This window comes from Podarcis vaucheri (assembly GCF_965113315.1).
Source record: "Podarcis vaucheri genome assembly, chromosome: 14".
Classification (NCBI taxonomy): domain Eukaryota; kingdom Metazoa; phylum Chordata; class Lepidosauria; order Squamata; family Lacertidae; genus Podarcis; species Podarcis vaucheri.
The window spans coordinates 21671916-21691730 of NC_138752.1; the positions used below are offsets into that span (position 1 = coordinate 21671916).

General features: G+C 44.0%; 1 protein-coding gene across 4 annotated transcripts in view; it reads left to right on the forward strand.

Annotated features, from left to right (window-relative positions):
• PCSK6 (proprotein convertase subtilisin/kexin type 6) overlaps nt 1-19815 on the forward strand; it is a 98379-nt gene that overhangs the window by 30314 nt on the left and 48250 nt on the right. For all 4 annotated transcript variants that reach the window (XR_014213404.1, XM_082198405.1, XM_082198406.1 and 1 more), the window contains exons 3-8: nt 2380-2490; nt 3603-3746; nt 6967-7043; nt 10175-10263; nt 17622-17794; nt 18718-18930. Coding sequence is in view for 3 of the 4 variants with exons in the window: in XM_082198405.1 (XP_082054531.1) it covers nt 2380-2490; nt 3603-3746; nt 6967-7043; nt 10175-10263; nt 17622-17794; nt 18718-18930 (807 nt within the window). In the remaining variant the exon portion in view is untranslated. The remainder of the gene's footprint in view (nt 1-2379; nt 2491-3602; nt 3747-6966; nt 7044-10174; nt 10264-17621; nt 17795-18717; nt 18931-19815) is intronic.

A 19815-nucleotide genomic window follows, 5' to 3' on the forward strand; every position in this document is an offset into this window, starting at 1 on the left:
CTAGTCCTAGTTGATCACTGTAACCACTACGTCACACTGCCTCTGCTTTGTTGTTGGACATGAACCCCACTCCCTATCTGTGAAGCTGGTACCCAAGGGGTGTTGGGCTGAGAGAAGGTTTACGTAACGTATCCACCGCCTCTGGCCAAATGGAAGAAGGGGACAGCAGTAAGTCCTAATAGGTCAAGTGGTTTTCCTTGCCGAATAAAACCTTCTGGGTTAGGTTTGTATGCTAGGCCTGATCAATTAGACAATTGTGAGTGCCTTTTAGCAGACTTCAGACTGCCTTTGCTTTGTACTGTACTAACCATCAATTTCCCCAGTCCCATCCTGCTCCCCAGCTTGACAGGAGCTGTGTGACTTGGCAGGAAATAACCTAGACAAGTGTATTATGGAAATACTATATTATTCTCATCATCTTAAACAACATAAGAGAGAACCCCCAAACCCTGCTTTTAACGCCCCCCATCAATCCTTTGAGGTTTCTTATATTTCTAAGCTTCTGAGGCTTGAAGGGGTGAAAGTGCCGATAATCCTTTAAAACAATAACTCAAGAGTTGGTTGAGCACATTAAATGTCTGGTTCACGTTGTTTCTCAGCTCTTGCGTTTCAAAAGGTCACAACCGGCCTTCCCCCACCCAGGGATTCCTATTTATTATTACAGAAACTTTAGGCTAATCCGTGTGTCGGAAATGTTCTCCCTTGCTGAGAATCCACTTCAGATCCTTTGACTCCCCTCGGGGATTCTTCCTACCTTGGAGACTAATCCCAGATTTTCATGACTCCATTCCTTGATGAAACTGTCCTTGTAAGAAGCTGGGGATGTGGAGGATTAATTCTCTTATGTACTTGAGCAGGGAAGTTTGCATTAATTCAGTGGAGTTGTATTATAATTCCGATCTGTTCCGATGAATAAACATTTGCTTTAAACCTCATACTTTTGGTATACAGCATGCCTATAATCTAATTTATCTTGTTAATGTTCTGTGGAGGGGTCTGTACAGCTGTGGAACATCTGCTCTATCAAAAGCTACTTGAGAGCAAAGGGGAGCATTCTAGAATTTTTATCTCGACTTTTGTTATCAAAACTCACTGAGGCCCTTTTAACCGACTTTCATTTTTCTTCTGTGGCGTGTGTTTGAAGTAGGGTTTTTTTTGTTTTGTTTTTTGTTTTGGCTCTAAGCACACACTGCTCTAAGAATTACGTTGGTGCTTCTTTGTACTGGGATTTGTTTAGGTTTAAGAAGAGAAACCCATTAAAAAATGGCAAAAACCAGAAAAAGGCAGACGGTTACTTAGAAAAACAATATTCACAGGATGAGGAATTATTCATGTGCTTGAAACTGCTTTTAATTAGATAAATGGCCTTGATGTCTAGTGTCATTCTGATGAGGTTAAGATAGGCACCTCAATAAAATGGAAAGGCGTTTTCATTCCAGGCAATGAAAGCAAAGGAAGAGAGCACTTTCTGTGGCGAATTTTTGTAGAATTCCCTACCTCTAGTAGGCCCACCAGACCTCTTTTGTTGTTTTGAGCAGATTAGTAGCAAACAGTTTTTGGTGCTGTTGGGGCTTGTGGGTAGGCATGAATAAGTTAGGCTTTGTTAATTAGTTAGGTTCATTAAAAGAAAAAAAAATTCTCGAAGGTTTATTGCTCGTAGCATAAGAGTACAAGAATAGTTAAATCAAACAGAATAGAGAAAAGCCTGGGTCGAATTATTCCCAAGAACAATACAGTATTAAGATAGGGAGATTAATGCAACAAAATTATATCTCTATATATTTTGCTTGCAAAATCGTCATACTGTACACAAAAAAGCCTATAAATCTAGACAAAGTCAAGTTTCAAAACAACAGATACTGATTAATTCAATTGAAGAAAATGTTAGTTCGTATTGAATGCTTGTTGGGTGAAAAAAGATGCATATTAGGTTGTGAGGTTCATTTTTGATGTTTTAAGGTTGTGTGCATTTGTATGCATATTATTACTTTCAACAACCTGGATGATACACAATGTTAGTGAGAGTCAGAGTAGACCTAATGTAGAGGCCATTGATTTCAATGGAACTTCTTTTGATATGATGTGTTTTCATAATCTGGGCATCCCATTTTTCTGATTTGTGCCTTCTTGTTTAATTGCCAGAAAGAACAATTTGAATGCTTCCTTTATTGTATTTTTAATGTTACAATTTATTCTCTTAATCTTTGTGAGCGTATGTTGTTGGCTGGTCGTACAAACAGAGTTAATAAGCAATTTGTGAGCCATATGGCAAGAACTGGGATTTAGATGTCAAAGCAAACAAATATTTTCTTATTGATGCTGCTGTTAAAAAAAACCAAGCATTCCTGTGAAACACTGCTATTTAATTTTTTTTTCTAGGTAAGGTGGCTGCAACAACAGGAAGTTAAACGAAGAGTCAAAAGACGCGTTCGGCGTGACCACCATTTTGTTTCCTTCAATGACCCACTCTGGCCTGAAATGTGGTACATGGTAACTATACATTCACTCTGTGTGTGTGTGTGTGTGTGTGTGTGTGTTTGTTTTCGTATTATGCATATTTTGGGAATCTTGTAAAAGTCTTTTGGCATCACAGAATCACACATTCTCTCCACCCCCTTCCTCTGCTTTTCAGGTGTGGCAAGACTGTGAGGGTGAATGTGTGTCCTAACGTGGCCCTCCGAGCTTCTGTATCTGGCCCTTGCAACTCTATACCTCCTCTTCCCAGTTTGTGCTGCATTAACACGGCAGTTTATTCATTCTTACTTGATTCCAGAAAAAGTGGCTGTTTATCTTTAAAAATATATTTTATTCATTGAAAATCAGGATAGTGTATACAAAATACTCTAGATCAGCAGAATGCGGTCAATAAATTCAGCCTGATACAATATCACACTTTATACAGATTGCCTTTTAGAAAAGATACAAAGAAGAAAAATAAAAAAGGAAAAAAACTAACAAATAAAACTACCGACATAGTAAGCAGGCTTAAGTACAAATTAAAAATAATCGTAACGTAAATGTCGACCCAGGTCAATTTCCCATTTTGCTCATAGTATTTCTTATATATAATAATAGGATGTGAAATCTAATCTTAGATGCTTCAAAATGCTTAGATTTGTGTGCATTAAGTTGGGCTACAAGTTAAAAACCTAAGCAGCTGGTTTTGAAGACTTGGCTAGTTGCTGTTTACAAGGCTGACTTCGATTGATGGACAGAGCGCATCACAAGGCTGGATGGGACATTTAAACCTCCCCTGAGCTTCTAGGGGTAGCCTTGGCAAGAATGACCAATCCACTGAATTTGGCTTTCTGTCCAGGAAGCTGTCTTACACTGAGTTAGACCATTGTTCCATCTGATTCAGTACTGTCTACACTGACTGGCAGCAGCTCTCCAGGTTTTCAGGCACGGTTCTCTCCCAGCCCTACCTGGAGATGCCGGGAGTTGAGTCTGGGAGCTTCTGCGTGCAAAACTGATGCTCCACCACTGAGCTACAGCCCTTCCCCTATCCTAGCTTTTAAACTTGCTTGTTTAGTCGTGCGGAGTGTTGCTTGCTGGTCTGTGTGAGGAAGAAACGGCTAACTGACTGCTGCCTTTGCCCTCAGCACTGCGAAGACAACAACAGCGACTGTAGATCAGAAATGAACGTCCTAGCAGCCTGGCAGAGAGGATATACTGGCAAAGATGTCGTGGTGACCATTCTCGACGATGGCATAGAGAAGCACCACCCTGATCTTGTGCAGAACTATGTAAGTAAAGCTGGAGACCCTTGGATCACCTCTTTTACACTAGCCCTCAAGACCACAGTCCTATACAGTGGTACTTCAGGTTAAGTACTTAATTTGTTCTGGAGGTCCGTACTTAACCTGAAACTGTTCTTAACCTGAAGCACCACTTTAGCTCATGGGGCCTCCTGCTGCTGCCGCGCCGCCAGAGCCGGATTTCTGTTCTCATCCTGAAGTAAAGTTCTTAACCTGAAGCACTATTTCTGAGTTAGCGGAGTCTGTAACCTGAAGCGTATGTAACCCGAAGCGAATGTAACCTGAGGTACCACTGTACAATGGTGTTTGGAAGTGAGTCCCATTGAACGTGCTTCTGAGCAAAGGTGGCCTCAGGTGGAAATTGGTAACTTGGGCTTTGATTTGATTTTAGCTGGAATGGCAGTTATTGCTTTGGGGTGGAAAGAAAAGGCCAGATGGAATATGGAGAAATGGAATGATTATGTTTTTGAATACGTACAATCAGAAATATTCGCACAGATAGTGGCAGAGGATAGATGGGAAAATAAATGTCAAAGAATCACAAATAAATGGGCATTTTACAGGAACTGGATAGAAAGAGGGGAAGCCAATCCTAACATACAAACTCGAATGAACATACTGTATACATGGATAAAGATATGAAGAAGGAAGGCCTGACCGGGGGTGGGGAGGGCTGGAGTGGGGAGGGGAGGGGGAAAAAGTAAACCGGATGATATTTTGAATTGATTTTGTTATGTAAGCCTTTTTTCAAAAACCATATATATTAATGTTATGTAGTTATGCATTGTAGTATGAATGAATTTTGTTTTGTATTCTTTGTTTCATAGAATACATATAATAATGTTACGTTACTAAGCAAATTTAATAAAACAGAAAAAAACCCTTGGGCTTTGATTCAGTTATGTTCTGCATTGACAGGAGACTGCCTATGGACCACAAAGAATCATAGAACTGTAAAGTTGGAAGGGATCATCTAGTCCTCCAACCCCCTGCAAAGCAGGAATACGCAGCTGTCCAATCCAGGGATTGAACCTGCAACCTTGGTGTTATCAGAACCATGATATTTGAATAAGTCAAGGGCATGGGAACCTGTGGCCTTCCAAATGCTATTGGACTCGAGCCCCCGTCAGCCATAGCCAGCGTGGCCGACGGGGAGGAGCATCTAGATCAGGGGTCAGCAACCTTTTTTATCCGTGGGCCGGTCCACCGTCCCTTGGACCTTGTGGGGGGCCAAACTATATTTTGGAAAAAATATATGAATGAATTCCCATGCCCTACAAATAACCCAGAGATGCATTTTAAATAAAAGGACACATTCTGCTGTCCTTTTACACGCTGATTCCCACACCGTCCGTGGGCCAGACTGAGAAGGCGATTGGGCCGCATCTGGCCTCCAGGCCTTAGGTTGCCTACCCCTGATCTAGATTATCAGAAAGACTGACTTAAGGGCATTAAGAAAGGAACCCTGTTGGTCTTCCCAGGCACCCTCCAGCAACTGGTATTCAGAAGCAGAGAATAGCCATTGTAGCCACTGATGGCTTTATCCTCCATGAAATTGTCTGATCCTTTTTTAAAGCTCTCCAAATCGCTGGCCATGGGAGCAAGTTCCACAGCTTAACTATGCATTGCACAAAGAAGTGCTTCCTTTTCTCTGCCCCAAATCTTCCAACATACAGCTTCACTGGATGTCCACAAATTCTAGTGCTATGAGAGAGGAAGAAAAACTTTTCTCTATTTACTTTTTTCCCACGCTGTGCGTTATTTTATAAGCTTCTGTCATGTCATCTCTGGCTCACCTTTCCTCTCAACTAAAAAGTCCCCGTTGCTGCAGCCTTTCCTCGTTGATCATTTTGGTTGCTCTTTTCTGAACCTTTTCCAACTTTTCAATATCCTGCTTGAGATGAGGCAACAAGGACTGCACACAATATTCCAAATGCAGTCACGCCATAGATTCATCTGATAGGTATCTCTCCAAGCACAAAATAAGGGAGTGGCTCAGAGGCCTCTGTGTTATACATGGGCCCTCCAGAGCATAATCTCATTTCAGGATTTTTTTTTAAAAAATCAACTAAGCAACTAATTTAATAAATAAAATGCCGCAGCCCTAAATGAATAACTCAAAACAATTTCCTCCCACCCATACTCTAAATGCATTGTATTGTCTATTGGCTTCCATAAAGGAGAAAAAATATTCTGTGAGGTGAACTAAGCCGCTGAGGAGAGTTGGGTTTAAAAAAACAAACAGACAAAAAACATTTTGTTGAATTTGCACGCTTACCTGCTTTTAGAATTGGGCTGGACATCTGTGAGAGCACGATGAAGTCAGCGCTCTGGAATTGACATTTGCTTGATGCTTACTGGCTCCTTATAGCCTCAGATGAGGAAATGTAAAAAAATAGGAATGCCCGGTTATCAGATTGAATCCCTGGCGTTTCTCATTAGTGTTAATGGGGCACCTCAAAAGGCTTGTGGGCTTTTCATTAAAAGTGCTGTTGTGCTTTGTTTGGAGAGCCAAATGTGCTTTAAAAGCCCCGCTTGAATTTGTTTCTTTCTGACCAAGCCCTCTTCATCACCTAGAGCAGAGATGTCCATGTCAGCCCAAGCAAGCATAGCCAATTCTCAGGAGTGGTGGGAGTTGTAGTTCAGCAACATTTAGAGGGCCACAGGAACCCTACCCTTGTCCTAGAGTTTTGCTTCCTTTTCAGGCAGAAAAAGAGGCAGAATGGGGGACCTCATAAGAAGCTACCTTTACATCAGGCCCAACCTTTTGCCCCATACAGTGGTACATCGGGTTAAGTACTTAATTCGTTCTGGAGGTCCATTCTTAACCTGAAACTATTCTTAACCTGAAGCACCACTTTAGCTAATGGGGCCTCCTGCTGCTACCACGCCGCCGGAGCACGATTTCCGTTCTCATCCTGAAGTAAAGTTCTTAACCCGGGGTATTATTTCTCGGTTAGCGGAGTCTGTAACCAGAAGCATATGTAACCTGAAGCATATGTAACCCGAGGTACCACTGTATAGCCTAGTAATATCTGTTGCAACTGATAGTGACTTTTTATTAATTTAATAACATTTATATCCTATAAACTGTGTTGTTTGTAAGAACCTCTATCCTGCCAGAGTGTCTCTTGTCCTGGTAGAAGCTTGTTCCTGGCAATCACTTCTTAGTTTTTCTAACGTGAACAACTCCCTCTGTTTCTTTCAGGACCCTCGTGCAAGCTATGATGTCAATGGGGATGACGAAGACCCAACTCCGCGCTATGATGCCAGCAATGAAAACAAGTAGGCCTGTTTTTTAACACTGACTTAATGCTTTAAGGGGTGCGGTCTGCACTTAACCTGAACCAAACACCAGCTGCCACCTGTGCTGTATGACAGCATACGGGCACTTTGCCAAATTACATTTTGATATAGATTATAGTCCTTTCTGCACAGATTTATAAAAAGAATGGATGGAATTCAGCCTTGAGCTAACATGATTGTTCCATCAGTGCAGGCATTTTTGCTTTGTTAGCCGAAACAATCTCCCCTCTCCTTCCCCGCCACATGTTGTTCTGGAGGTTCTTTTGACCCACCAGAGCAAGATGGGATCGTGCAAGAGTGAGGAGGGAGACCATGTTTCACTAGCAGGAATTTGGGCTAATATGACAAATAATTGTGCCGCCTTTGAGTATATTTTTGTCCTTTCAGAGTCTGCTTTCCCCATTTCTATAAAGAAAATTGGCCAATTATCTTAACTTGAAAATGAGTATTAAAATGATATACACAGTCGTACCTTGGAAGCTGAACGGAATCCTTTCGACTTCCAAAATGTTCGGAAACCAAGGCGCGGCTTCTGATTGACTGCAGGAAGCTCCTGCAGCCAATCGGAAGCCGCGCCGAACGTTCGGCATCTGAAAAATCATTTGAAAACCGGAACACTGCCTTCTGGGTTTTGATCGTTCAGGAGCCGATTTGTTCAGGAGCCAAGGCATTTGAGATCCAAGGTACGACTGTATATTTAGAGGCCACTCATCTTCTGAGGCCCTAAGATGTTGTTTGCTTAACGTGTGTGTAAATCCGGCACTGAGAATTATAGTGGAAAACACCTGGGGCCATCAAGGTGCCAGGAAGATTGTGGCCTCTTTGAAGGCAGGGCTCTGGTGCCTGTGACAGATCTCCAGTGACTGGTTGCTTCCTTTTTCTGCTGGCAACCGCTGCTTCTGCCTTTGAGGCTCTGAAACCCCCCCTAGAAAAAAGGTCATAACCCTATCCGCACCTTGCCCCTTTAAAGTTAGTGAACCAGTACAGACATGATCTGACAGCTGTATGGTTGTTGGGCCATCTATAATACATGGTACATTACAAAGAACAAAAGTACTGGTCCCTTTCCTGAGGGGCTTGTGAAACAGAGGAAGTGGAGAGAAATAGAGGCAGGATAAAGAGTGGAATAAAAAGAATAAAAGATGTTTCTAGTTACATGTGCTTAAACCCAAACCCCACCTGCACTGTATATTTAAAGTAGCTGAATATACTACTTTATTTTTTTAATAAAGTATTTTATTGTTTTTTAAGAAAAATACAAAAAACAAACCAAGTGCATTCAGGCCTGGAATACAACTTATGGTAACCATACAATCTTGTGTATCATACCACTTAAACAGTCATGGCTTCTCCCCAAAGAATCCTGGGCACTGTAGTTTAAGGGTGCTGAGAATTATTAGGAAGACTCCCATTCTGGTCACAGAGCTACAATTCCCAGAGTTGTCCAACAGTCTATCCTTCTTTCTAGGGAACTCTGTAGTAGTAGTAATAATAATAACAACATATCTGAAGGCGCCGAAAAACGCTGCATTCCCCTCCCCTTTCCAGATAACTTGACCTGTGTTTAACACCTATAATGCTTCTGATTGGAAAGAAGGGCGGGATAAAACTGTTAACCATAAATAAAAATGAATAAATAATAATAATCTCCACTATCACGTGGAACTCAAACCATGGTTTCTGCTTGCAGATGTAATGGCAAACCATGGTTTATGGCCACATGGTTTGCTTTGCGCTCCAGCTTTAGGTGAAGTGGCCAAAACTGCTCAGTCAAACCAAAACTAAGCTTTAGACTAAACCATTAACCATGGTTTGGTGTAACATCTAACTTGGGATGCTATGATGGCTACATCAAGTGCAGAGCTCCAGCTCCAGCTCCACTGCTGCATCCCACCTGGTATGGAGAGAGTTGCCTGTGATTCCCTCACAAGGGCAAGTTGTGTGGTGGAATTCACAGATGGCTGGCTGCAGTGCAAAAGCAGTTTCCAAACCGGCAGAATCCAAGCCAAGAATTCATTTTTATTTGTATTTATTATGGAGGCCTTCTGTGAATTTCTCTCTTTAATGACACTAATCCTCTGAGCACTTCATTAATTCGGGGGATTAGTTACCAAAAACTCCTGCACACTTCTGAAAACTCGCAAGAGGTGAGGGTTTCCATACAGAGTCTCCACTCCACACAGAAAATAGAAGGGGTATTTTCATCATGATTTTTGATAAAGAACTTTCCCACTCTAAAACACTGTAATTCCATTAAGGTCAGGGTACGTATATTAGGTGTTCACAGTGTACAAACTGTGTACACAAGGTGGTTTAGCTGTACACTCATACTATTATTCACATGTAGCGTTCAACTAGCATACAGTCTTGTGTACCTGTGTACACAATATTTGAGAGATACAAATCAACAAATGTATACTCTTTCACTCAAACACTTGTATATGTGCAGAGATAGCATTCTTCAGAATGGAGTAGTAAAGCTTTTTCTGAACTGAATCGCTTAAAGATGAAAATCGGGCTGTTGCATATTTCAATGTGTCCCCATTTTTTTTATTTAGAAAAAAAGACAGTTCAGACACCACCATGTAATTTTGAAGTGGTCTGGAGTCATGGCACTCTATATATATAACGTTTTCCAAACGTTTTGGAAGTCGACTTCTGGAATGGATTCTGTTTGACTCCCAAACAGATGATAGATAGATAGATAGATAGATAGATAGATAGATAGATAGATAGGTAGATGATAGATAGATATATGGAGGGGGGATAGAGGGAGCAGACTGCATGTGGAATAAAGCTCAGTGTTCCCTACACATGCAGTCTGCTCCCTCTGTCCCCCCTCCAAATATCTATCTATCATCTATCTATCTATCTATCTATCTATCTATCTATCTTGGAAAACAAGGTGAAAGCTCCTGCAGCCAATCGGAAGCTGTAGAAGCAACGACGGACGTTTGGGTTCCAAAGAACATTCGCAAATCGTAACACTCACTTCCGGGTTTGCTGCGTTTGGGAGCCAAAACATTTGACTTCCAAGGCGTTTGACTTCCAAGGTATGACTGTATTTGATTTCTGAAAGAGAAATAACATTCTCTGTATTCTTTCCCCAGGCATGGCACCCGTTGTGCCGGGGAAGTGGCAGCGTCCGCAAACAACTCCAACTGCATAGTGGGAATTGCATACAATGCAAGAATTGGAGGTAAGGAAGACGTTTCTGCAATCAGTGGTCTGCAATCAGCTTTTCTGGAGGGTTGATTTGAGAAAGTAGCACTGGATGTGTGGCAGCCCTATGAGTAGATAGCATGGGACAAGTAGGATGCACCCTGAATATTGCTGGACTACAACTCCCATCATCCCTGCCCATTGGCCGTGCTGGCTGGAACGGATGGGAGTTTAAGTCCCACAACATCCAGAGTCCTCTAGGTTGGGGAAGCCTGTTAAAAAAATAATAATTACCCAGCCAATTTATTTATTTTTAAATAGTGATTCATGGGGAGCATTGTACATTTTGTGGATTCACCAGAAGCGAATCTAAACAGATTGCTAAAAACTACAGCTGGTAAGAACTAGGCTTGCCAGATCAGCAGCATACCAACCCTGAGATATTGGGGCTGAAACGTGAGACGTAGGGTGGCCCCTGGTGACTGGGGTTAATTGGGAGAGGTGAGCACAGGAGGGCAACCCCAGCCCAAGTGTCTACACTATAATTTATAGCCAGGTCCTGCTGGGCTAAAGCTGGACGCACAGCACCTTCTTAATATATATATAAATTGAAGGCACCCTTGGGCACCAGCAGATTCACCTGGAGGGGACCAGGCAAACTTGGAGACTTCAGGTCAGACTGGTAGCCCTTGTGAGGATTGTGCTCAGCTTGATGGGGAGTCCTATCTGCCACAGTCCAATTCTTTTTCTTTTACTTTCCGATCTCTCATTGCCCTTGCATTTCCTTCCCTCTTCTTTTTGCTTCTGCCGAGGGCACAATACATTTACCGCTCAATAAACAAAAAGGGGATGCCAGCCCATCTTTCTTCCTCACACTCCCTCCTTTAAAGCTGTGCGCCTTCTGAAGCTTTTATTGCTCGCACCGTGGGAAGTGGCTGATTTATTCCTTCTCCTTCCCATCTCCTCTCTTTAACCTCTACTTCACTCTGACAACCTATAGATTCCCCCCGCAGTTTGGGCTTCTACTCCGGGCTTTGATTGTTGGCTCTGCTAACTGTGTCGGATGTTATGTGTTGGGGAATTAAGGTGATGCATTTCTCGCTTTAATGCGTGCCCCTGTTAACTTTAATAAGCCTGATTCACAGGCATTGGCAGGTTGATTCAGAGAAAGAAAAGTCGGGAGTGTGGGAGGGGTAAGGCAGCTAGCCACAGACCAGTTTTAAACTGGAATACTTGAACTGAGCCTTCACCAGACATGCAAAAGAAATTGTGCTAGCTTAAAATAGGGTCCTAATGTCCCTGGGTACACCAGATCCTTTCTTGATCTTTCAATGTTATTTATTTCACTGCTTGATTGTTTTGAAAAAAGTCCTCAATGTGGTTCAATTTGCAGGACTGAATGTGGATTCTAGCTATATTCAGCTGGATCGTAGCTAGAATCCTTCCCAGGATTGGGAAAAACCTGCAGTCAGGGTTTCCAATTGAAGAGAGGATTAGGTACATAGGAAGCTGCCTTATACTGAGACTTCGTCTATCTAGTTCAGAATTGCCTGTACCATCCTTTCTCAAGCTTGAGCCCCCAGAGGTTGTTGGACTACAACTCCCATCATCCCTGACCACTGGTCCTGCCAGCTAGGGAAGATGGGAGTTGTAGTCCAACAACATCTGGGGACCCAAGCTTGAGGAAGGCTGGTCTACACTGACGGGTAGTGGCTCTCCGGGGTTTCAGGTGGGACACACCCAGCCTTACCTGGAGATGCCTGGGACTGAATCTGTGATCTGCTGTATGCAAGGCAGATGCTATACCACTGAGCTGTGTCCCTTTCCAATGCAGTTAGAATCCTCCCTGCAGTTCAGCCTACAGGTCAAGGGAAGAGAAGATAGGTTTGGAGTCAGTGCACGTGTCCCAGTTCTCTCTACCCAACTTGAGCCCTCATGCTTGAAGCAACTTCCTTTCATTTTTAATCTGAGATAAATTTGGGCCAAACTCTGCTAAAAGTCTCAAAATAGTTAAAACAGCTATGGATTTGTCCTGAATAAGTTCACATCTATGCTGCTGGGAAAGAGTTGAGTTAACCCTTCCCCTTGTGCTGTTTTCCTGATCTAAATCTCCCACCTCCAGCGCCCAAGCAAAAGCACAGCCTGGTGGCAGTGCAACCTATGTGGGCATTCCTAGCCGCTTGCTGAAGCTCACAGTGTCCTAAGTAATGGCACCACCAGCCCATCCATGCCAAATCCATATCCTGTTATAAAGCTTCTCTCTTTCTAAAGGGACTTCCTGTAAATAGCTATGAAAGCAATCGGTGGTGTCTGGATCTGTGAACACAGCCTTGATCCACCAAACACTCAAGGCCAGAGTGTCTGAAATGGAGGTTTCATCCTCCCAGGTGCGTATCTGCAAGTCACTTTCAACACTGAGTGCATTAGCATCGCCTTTCATGAAGAATAGATGTTCAATCCCTCATTAATGTCAGCAGTGGACTCCTTCTCTCAGGTCAAAAACAGTAGAGGGTGGCCATCAACATTTTGGAAGCATTTGGCTGGCAGATGTTGGCAGTAGAAAGCTTAACTAAATGAACCTTTGGGCTGATCTGGCGTGGAAATGTTTATGGTCTGGCTTAATTGGGTTTGTAATAGCATAAATGCTTTGGCAAAAGGATCAGACATTGATTGATTTGGTTATTTCCTTCTGTCTTGCTCATGTGACTTTATCCCCCTCTGGAAATTCAAATACCACTCCTCTTTGTTTTGCCCTCCTGTTAGGACCGGGGTGGGGAACTGGATCTGACTGGTCAGTTGGGTCCTTATCTCCTACACACCCACCCATGGACCATGGGCCAAGTTTCATAGGTGGGTGGGGCCAGCCACCTGTTTATCACCTGCTGTCAGGTGACCTGTTTTTGCCTGTCTAGACGATCAGCTGATGGTTGGAGAGCTACAATTTTCAGAGTGGTCTAGGAGTCACTCTTTTCTCCCTAGTAAACTGTAGGATTGCAGCTCTGTGAGGGGAAGGGTGTGTGTCTCCTATTAACAGTCAGCACCCTTAGCAAACTACAGTTCCCAAGATTCTTTGAGGGAAGCCATGACTGCTTAAAGTGGTATGATGATGCTTTAAAAGCATAGTGCACATGTGGCCTAACTGAGGAGACCTGTGACCTGCCACAGGACCATCTCAGCAATGGCTGCCTGGTAATCGAATTGCCTCCCCAACCTCCTGCTGGTGCCAACTGATGTCTGTTTTCTGGCACCGGTTGAAGGCAGTTCGATTCCTCCAGGCCTTTGAGCAGACCTGCGTCTGAATATTTGCGGACTTGCGACAGATGGATGTGTTAATGATACGTTTTGAGTTTTATTCCCTTTTTATGTTTCCTTTTATATTGCTGTGATCTGTCCCTGAGCTCACTCATGATGAGTGGTCAAATACAAATTTAATAAATAAATAAAATGTGAGAGGAATTGTTTTGAGAGCCAGCTTGTGCAATAGATTTGTACATGACAATAAGAGCTTTGAAAGAGGCAAAGGGATAGCTCACCCTGTAGAACAGGAGGCCCTTAATCTCTAGGTTGTGGGTTCGAGCCCCACGTTGGGCAAAAGATCCCTGCATTGCTGAGGATTGTGCTAGATGAACCACATGGTCTTGTCAGGAGCCGGAGTCAGCAGTAGGTCAGCAATAAAAAATACCGGTGTGGGTGAACTCAACTCTTTATTCAAATAAACAGTGCAGGCCTAGTGATCACTGCAACTCTTCCCAGTAGGTCTTGCCCCAATGTGGTCCCCACCACACCCTAAGGCTTCTCCCCTGGTTCCTTCTTCAGCTCCTTCATCTTGTGTCTCTTTGCTCTGCCTTCTTCATTTCTCTCTGTGTTCTAGGAAACCAGGGAGGAAGGAGCCTGGTCCCAGAAAGAGGGGGAAATTCCCTGGCTTCTTCAGCAGCCTGCCCCCACTCTGCCCCTTGGTATTCCCCGCCCCACTGCTGCCTCTCAATCTGGACTGCTGTCTGCCACAGCCTCTTCCTGCTCACTAAACCCTGTTTCCTCTTCAGCTTCGGACACCTCCTCCTCCCCCCAATCTGCTTCCTCCTCTCCTTCTGACCACTCATTGTTGTCCCACCACCAATCCCCAGGCTGTGAGCCTTCTTCCCCACCACTCCTCTGCATTCAGCCAGTCTATGACATGATCCCTTCCAACTCTATGATTCTCTTATTCTGTTTTGTCTCTGGTCAAACATGTGGGTTTGTAAGAACATAAGGAGAACCCTGTGGGATCACACTGCAGACCTATTTAACCTTTCCTTTTAGCAAGCACCCCCAAACTCGGCCCTCCAGCTGTTTTGGGACTACAATTCCAATCATCCCTGGCCACTGGTCCTGTTAGCTAGGGATGATGGGAGTTGTAGTCCCAAAACAGCTGAAGGGCCGAGTTTGGGGATGCCTGCTTTTTAGCCTACCCTTTTAGAATTTTTGCCACCTGTTTTTCTAAGTATATATTTGTTACCATGAGACCTTGAAACTTGTTTAAAGTAAATAAATAAATTGCAAAATGTAGAATCTTCAGAATGCTACTAAACTCCCAAATGCACCATGTGTATCTCCCAACTGTTGCAGCGGTCACGGATTATAGATTTTTTCATCCCGAGTTTGTGCAATCTTTCTCGTATCTCCCTTTTCCCTTGACCAGCTGTTCTTGTTAGGTGGCAAGGCCCGGCAATGAACTTTTTGTATCAATAAACTTGCTGGGAAATGCTTCTGAGAATTCAGCTCGAGGGGAGGTTGTTGCTAAACAACCTTGCTCTATTCCCATTATATTTAAGAGGTATCTTTGCGAGCAGAGAATAATGTTAGAAAGGAAATCCATTTAAGTTGACTGCTGTCTACCACGTAGCCGCAACCTTAATTTTATTTCTGTCTCTCGATTTTTGTTTTTCTTAAGTAAAAACGTACGAAAAAATAGATACGTCACGAAAAAAGCAAAAGAAAGAAAAAAAGGCTCCTTGCCTTGCTATATTAAGCTCTAAAATTATAATCCACTGTGCTTCCTTTTCTGCCACCCACAGTAGCCCTCTATACTGTGATAAATAATCAACCTTTCCTCTTTACAAAAATGATGAGTCAAATGTCCCAAAACCTTAAGATTGCCTCATGTGCATATGAGAGTTATATATATATATATATATATATGCAGGTTTTGGTGTCTTCGGGTGTCTTCCCGTGTAAGAGTCGGGGTGTCTGTGCGACGTTTCGACGAGGTCTCACTCGTCATCTTCAGGCTGGTGCTTTCGGCTTCTTGTTACTGGAACAAGAAGCCGAAAGCACCAGCCTGAAGATGACGAGTGAGACCTCGTCGAAACGTCGCACAGACACCCCGACTCTTACACGGGAAGACACCCGAAGACACCAAAACCTGCATTCCTGTACCCGTGAAAATCTACGAAAGCATATATATATATATATATATATATATATATATATATATATATATATGAGGTTGGGCACTCTGCTGTTTGTAATTTTGTCTTCCTGTTTGCTTGGCTGTATTTCTGTCTGTTTGAAAAAATATTTTCAACTGCAAGTAAGATTTTGGGTGCAACCCAACACGAGCAGCTGCTGCATGAATGCCATTCATTTTGATCAGGCTTGTGCTGGAGGCTTCCCAGCGGATCGTGCCCCTTCTCATCCTCATCCAGGGGAGCTAGGGCCAGTTAATCGCTTGATCATGTTCAAAGTCAGCCTCAGAGATTTAGACCCCCCCCCCCCGGATTTCACTAACAAATGGCTTTAGCCCCCTGTAGAAATTCCATAAATCTTTTGGTTTCCTAAATGAAGGAATGTATCTTCCCGCCACCCCCAGCGATTTCTTGTTTATTCTAATTTTTGAAGGCGTTGCCTGAGGCATACCAGAATTAGGGACAAAGCCATCGTCTTTTCAAGTTGCAGATATGGCCAAATTGCAATTTGCCTGTGGTTATTCAAGAACTGGAAATCTTATTACTGGGAAGCATTTTATCTGAACGCCCTTCTCAAGACTGTGTGGAAGCTGTATCTGGTCCAAATTTCAGGCTGTTTCTATCTTAGCATTTTCTCTGGAATGGTCATTGTTAGCTCACTCAGTTATGGTTGGTTGACTTTTATTATTGCGTCCTGTAGACCAAAACTAGGAACATTGCGGTCCCTCCTAAAGCCCTGTTCATTGAGCATTCGTCCTGATTTGCTTGCACAAAGCTCATGCAGGTATTGGATTATATCCGGTCTTTATTAAGCATCCGTTCTGATTTGTTTGCCAGGCAGTTGTACAACAATGAACATTCGTCTTGCATTTATCCTTATTTGTTGGCAGGCTGGTTATACATCTTCTCCTTGGACATTCATTAATCCCGCACTTTTCAATGCTTTTCCCTGTCACTCTCCAAGCCTGATTCTTTTAAAAAGAGGATTTTTTTGCACTAAGGTGCCAGGCAGAGCCCATTAATCCACTTGAACTGTACAAATCTAAAATTCTGGTATGTGCTTGAATCCCTCCTACAAAATAGTGACAGTCTGGAGGCACCCTGCAGTTAAAGATACAACTACTGGCCTTGTTTGCATATGGTTTGTTAAGCCTCAATGTGGTTTGTTTGAATGACTGAACCCAACCCATCAACTTTACTGTAGTTTGTTTTCCATCAACAAAGCACAATGTGAAGTTTTTGGCCTATGAACCATGGCTTGTCAACTGTGGTTGGGCCAAACCTAACAGCCTTCCTTAACCGTGGTTCGTTTTGCTACCCCCATCCCAGATGCTCGCCAAGCTACAGAGCAACAAGGCAGCTAGAAAACAAAACTCAAGCGTTGGAGAAATCGGCCATGCTTTGGTTGCTTGTATTTGTGGCAACTCATGGTTTGTTGAATTAAACCATGGTAAAAGCAACCCACCCTGCCTACATGGCTGCCTGCAAACTTTCCAGCTTGCTTCTGAACTGCCAGCCCAGACAGTTGAAGGCAGTGGTGAAATGCCAATTTTGGGTGTAGAAGACAGCAGTGTAGTAGTTGCCATTTGAAGAAGAGTTCTGTGTCATCTGGAAGTGGCTTTCATAGTTTTGAAAGAAAAGTCACTTGCGTCACTGGCTTTGTGTCGCTTTTTCCTGTTGTGCCAAGAAAGCTACTTCCAATATGCAGTTGAATCAGGAACTCTGGAGGGGGGGGGAGAGAGAGCACATCCAAAACAAGCTGGCAAACTGAGAGCACAAGTTGCAATTGTTTTGGGCCATTCAAGATTGAAAGCATCTTTTCATGCCTCAGAACAAAAGCCTTTGATTGCAGTCCTCCAGCTCTTCTGGAAAAGAAAAAAAAAGAGGGGGGGGACCTTGAAGCTCTAACGCCTGATACATTTTTTTTTTAATTTGGGGGGGGTGCTTTTAGGCATTCGGATGTTAGACGGCGACGTGACAGATGTGGTGGAAGCAAAGGCGATTGGCACCAAACCTGAATACATCCACATCTACAGCGCAAGCTGGGGCCCTGACGACGATGGGCGGACAGTCGATGGGCCTGGCCCTCTGGCCAAGCAAGCATTTGAGCAAGGCATTAAAAAGGTGTGGGGAAAATGCAGTGCATTGTGCATAACCTTCTTCTTGGGTGTTTTTTGTTTTCGGTCCGCATTTCGCATAGGGATCTTAATGTTTCTGGCTGCTTTGGCAGGGGGTTGCCAGCCGATTCCTGCCTTCTCCAACCTCTAGTCAGCAGCTACCAACCACAATGACGATGCCTAGCCTTCAGAGGTGGTATGCCTCTGAATACCTCTGGGCACAGCTCTGAATCCCTCTAGGATACGCAGGAAGGCAGAGCTCTGTTTGGTCAAGTCCTCCTTGAAGACTTTGCATGATCACTGTGAGAGCAGGATGCTGGTCTAGATGGGCTTACTTGATCCAGCAAGCTCTTCTTACGCTCTTCTGATCATGTTCTTTGTATCCTCCAGGTGTTTTGTGCTATAACACCCATGATGGGAGTCAAAAACACCTGGAGCGTCTATTCAGACAGTCACTGAATGCTGTGCCCCAGCCCAGAGTTTGCAAAGTGGTCAGCTTTGGGTTAATTCTTGGGAGGGTGGTGATAGCTCCACTGCCCCCAGCCTGCGGCAAGTACACCCCTCTGAGCTTGGGAACCCCTCGCTCATTGAGGTATAGGTCCTAGAAAACCAGCCGCCAGTGGAAAACATACTCTGCCGACAAAGTTTGGAGGCGACACCATACTGAAGCAACCACGTTGAAAGGCAGAAAAAAACCAGACAGTTGTTAGTAGCCCTTATTTTCACTGAGAGTGACCCCCCTTGTGGCAACAGTGGGACCCACAAGAGGGAATGGGGCCAGTCATTTCCTGATCCCTGAAGTTGTGGAAGGAAGTTGTGGAAGATGCATCCTTCCAAAACTTAAATCTTGTGGAGATGTAGGAATCCAGGCCAGCGCCAGCCAATGAACGTATTGCTTTCCATTTCCATTTCCTCACTCTAAATACTCAGGGCCGTAGAGGAAGGGGTTCCATATTTGTCTGGGCCTCTGGGAATGGCGGAAGAGAAGGGGACCACTGCTCTTGCGATGGATACACCAACAGCATCTACACCATCTCCGTCAGCAGCACCACGGAGAACGGGAACAAGCCGTGGTACCTAGAGGAGTGTGCCTCCACCATTGCTACCACCTACAGCAGTGGGGCTTTCTATGAGCGGCAAATTGTAAGTAGACGGTGCAGCCAGTTGACTGTCTAGGCTGTGGGAAACCTTACCTGCCCCCCCCAACCAAAACTTGGGATGTGAGTTCTCCAACTCAAGCGTCCCTGAGATTGACTACAGACGTACCTTGGAAGTCGAACGGAATCCGGTCTGGAAGTCTGTTTGACTTCCAAAACATTTGGGAACCAAGGCGTGGCTTCCGATTGACTGCAGGAAGCCCCTGCAGCCAATTGGAAGCTGCTGACGTTCGGGTTCCAAAGAACGTTTGCAAACCAGAACACTCACTTCCGGTTTTCGATTGTTTGGATTTGGATTTTTGGATTTGATATCCCACTTTATCACTACCCAAAGAAGTCTCAAAGTGGCTAACATTCTCCTTTCCCTTCCTCCCCCACAACAAACACTCTGTGAGGTGTGTGAGGCTGAGAGACTTCAGAGAAGTGTGACTAGCCCAAGGTCACCCAGCAGCTGCATGTGGAGGAGCGGGGAATCGAACCCGGTTCCCCAGATTACGAGTCCACCGCTCTTAACCACTACACCACACTGGCTCTCAGTGGGAGCCAAAACATTCGGCAACTAAGCCATTCAAATTCCAAGGTCAAATTCTGGAGTCAGAACTAGGAATTAGGATGGAGCAAATCCTTCATACTTTTGAAGGCATGAAGTTCACCAGGTGACCTTGGGCCAGTCACTAACTCTCACGCTAACCTGCTTTGCAGGGTTGTTTTGAGGATAAAATGGGGAAGAGAACTATGTATGCCCCCTTGAGCTCCATAGAGAAAAGGTGGGATATAAATGCGATCCATCAATCAGGAGATGGTCAGTGTCTACCTTGTAAAATCTTGCTCTGACTTACTCTTGAGGGCTACAGACTGCCTTGGACTTGGC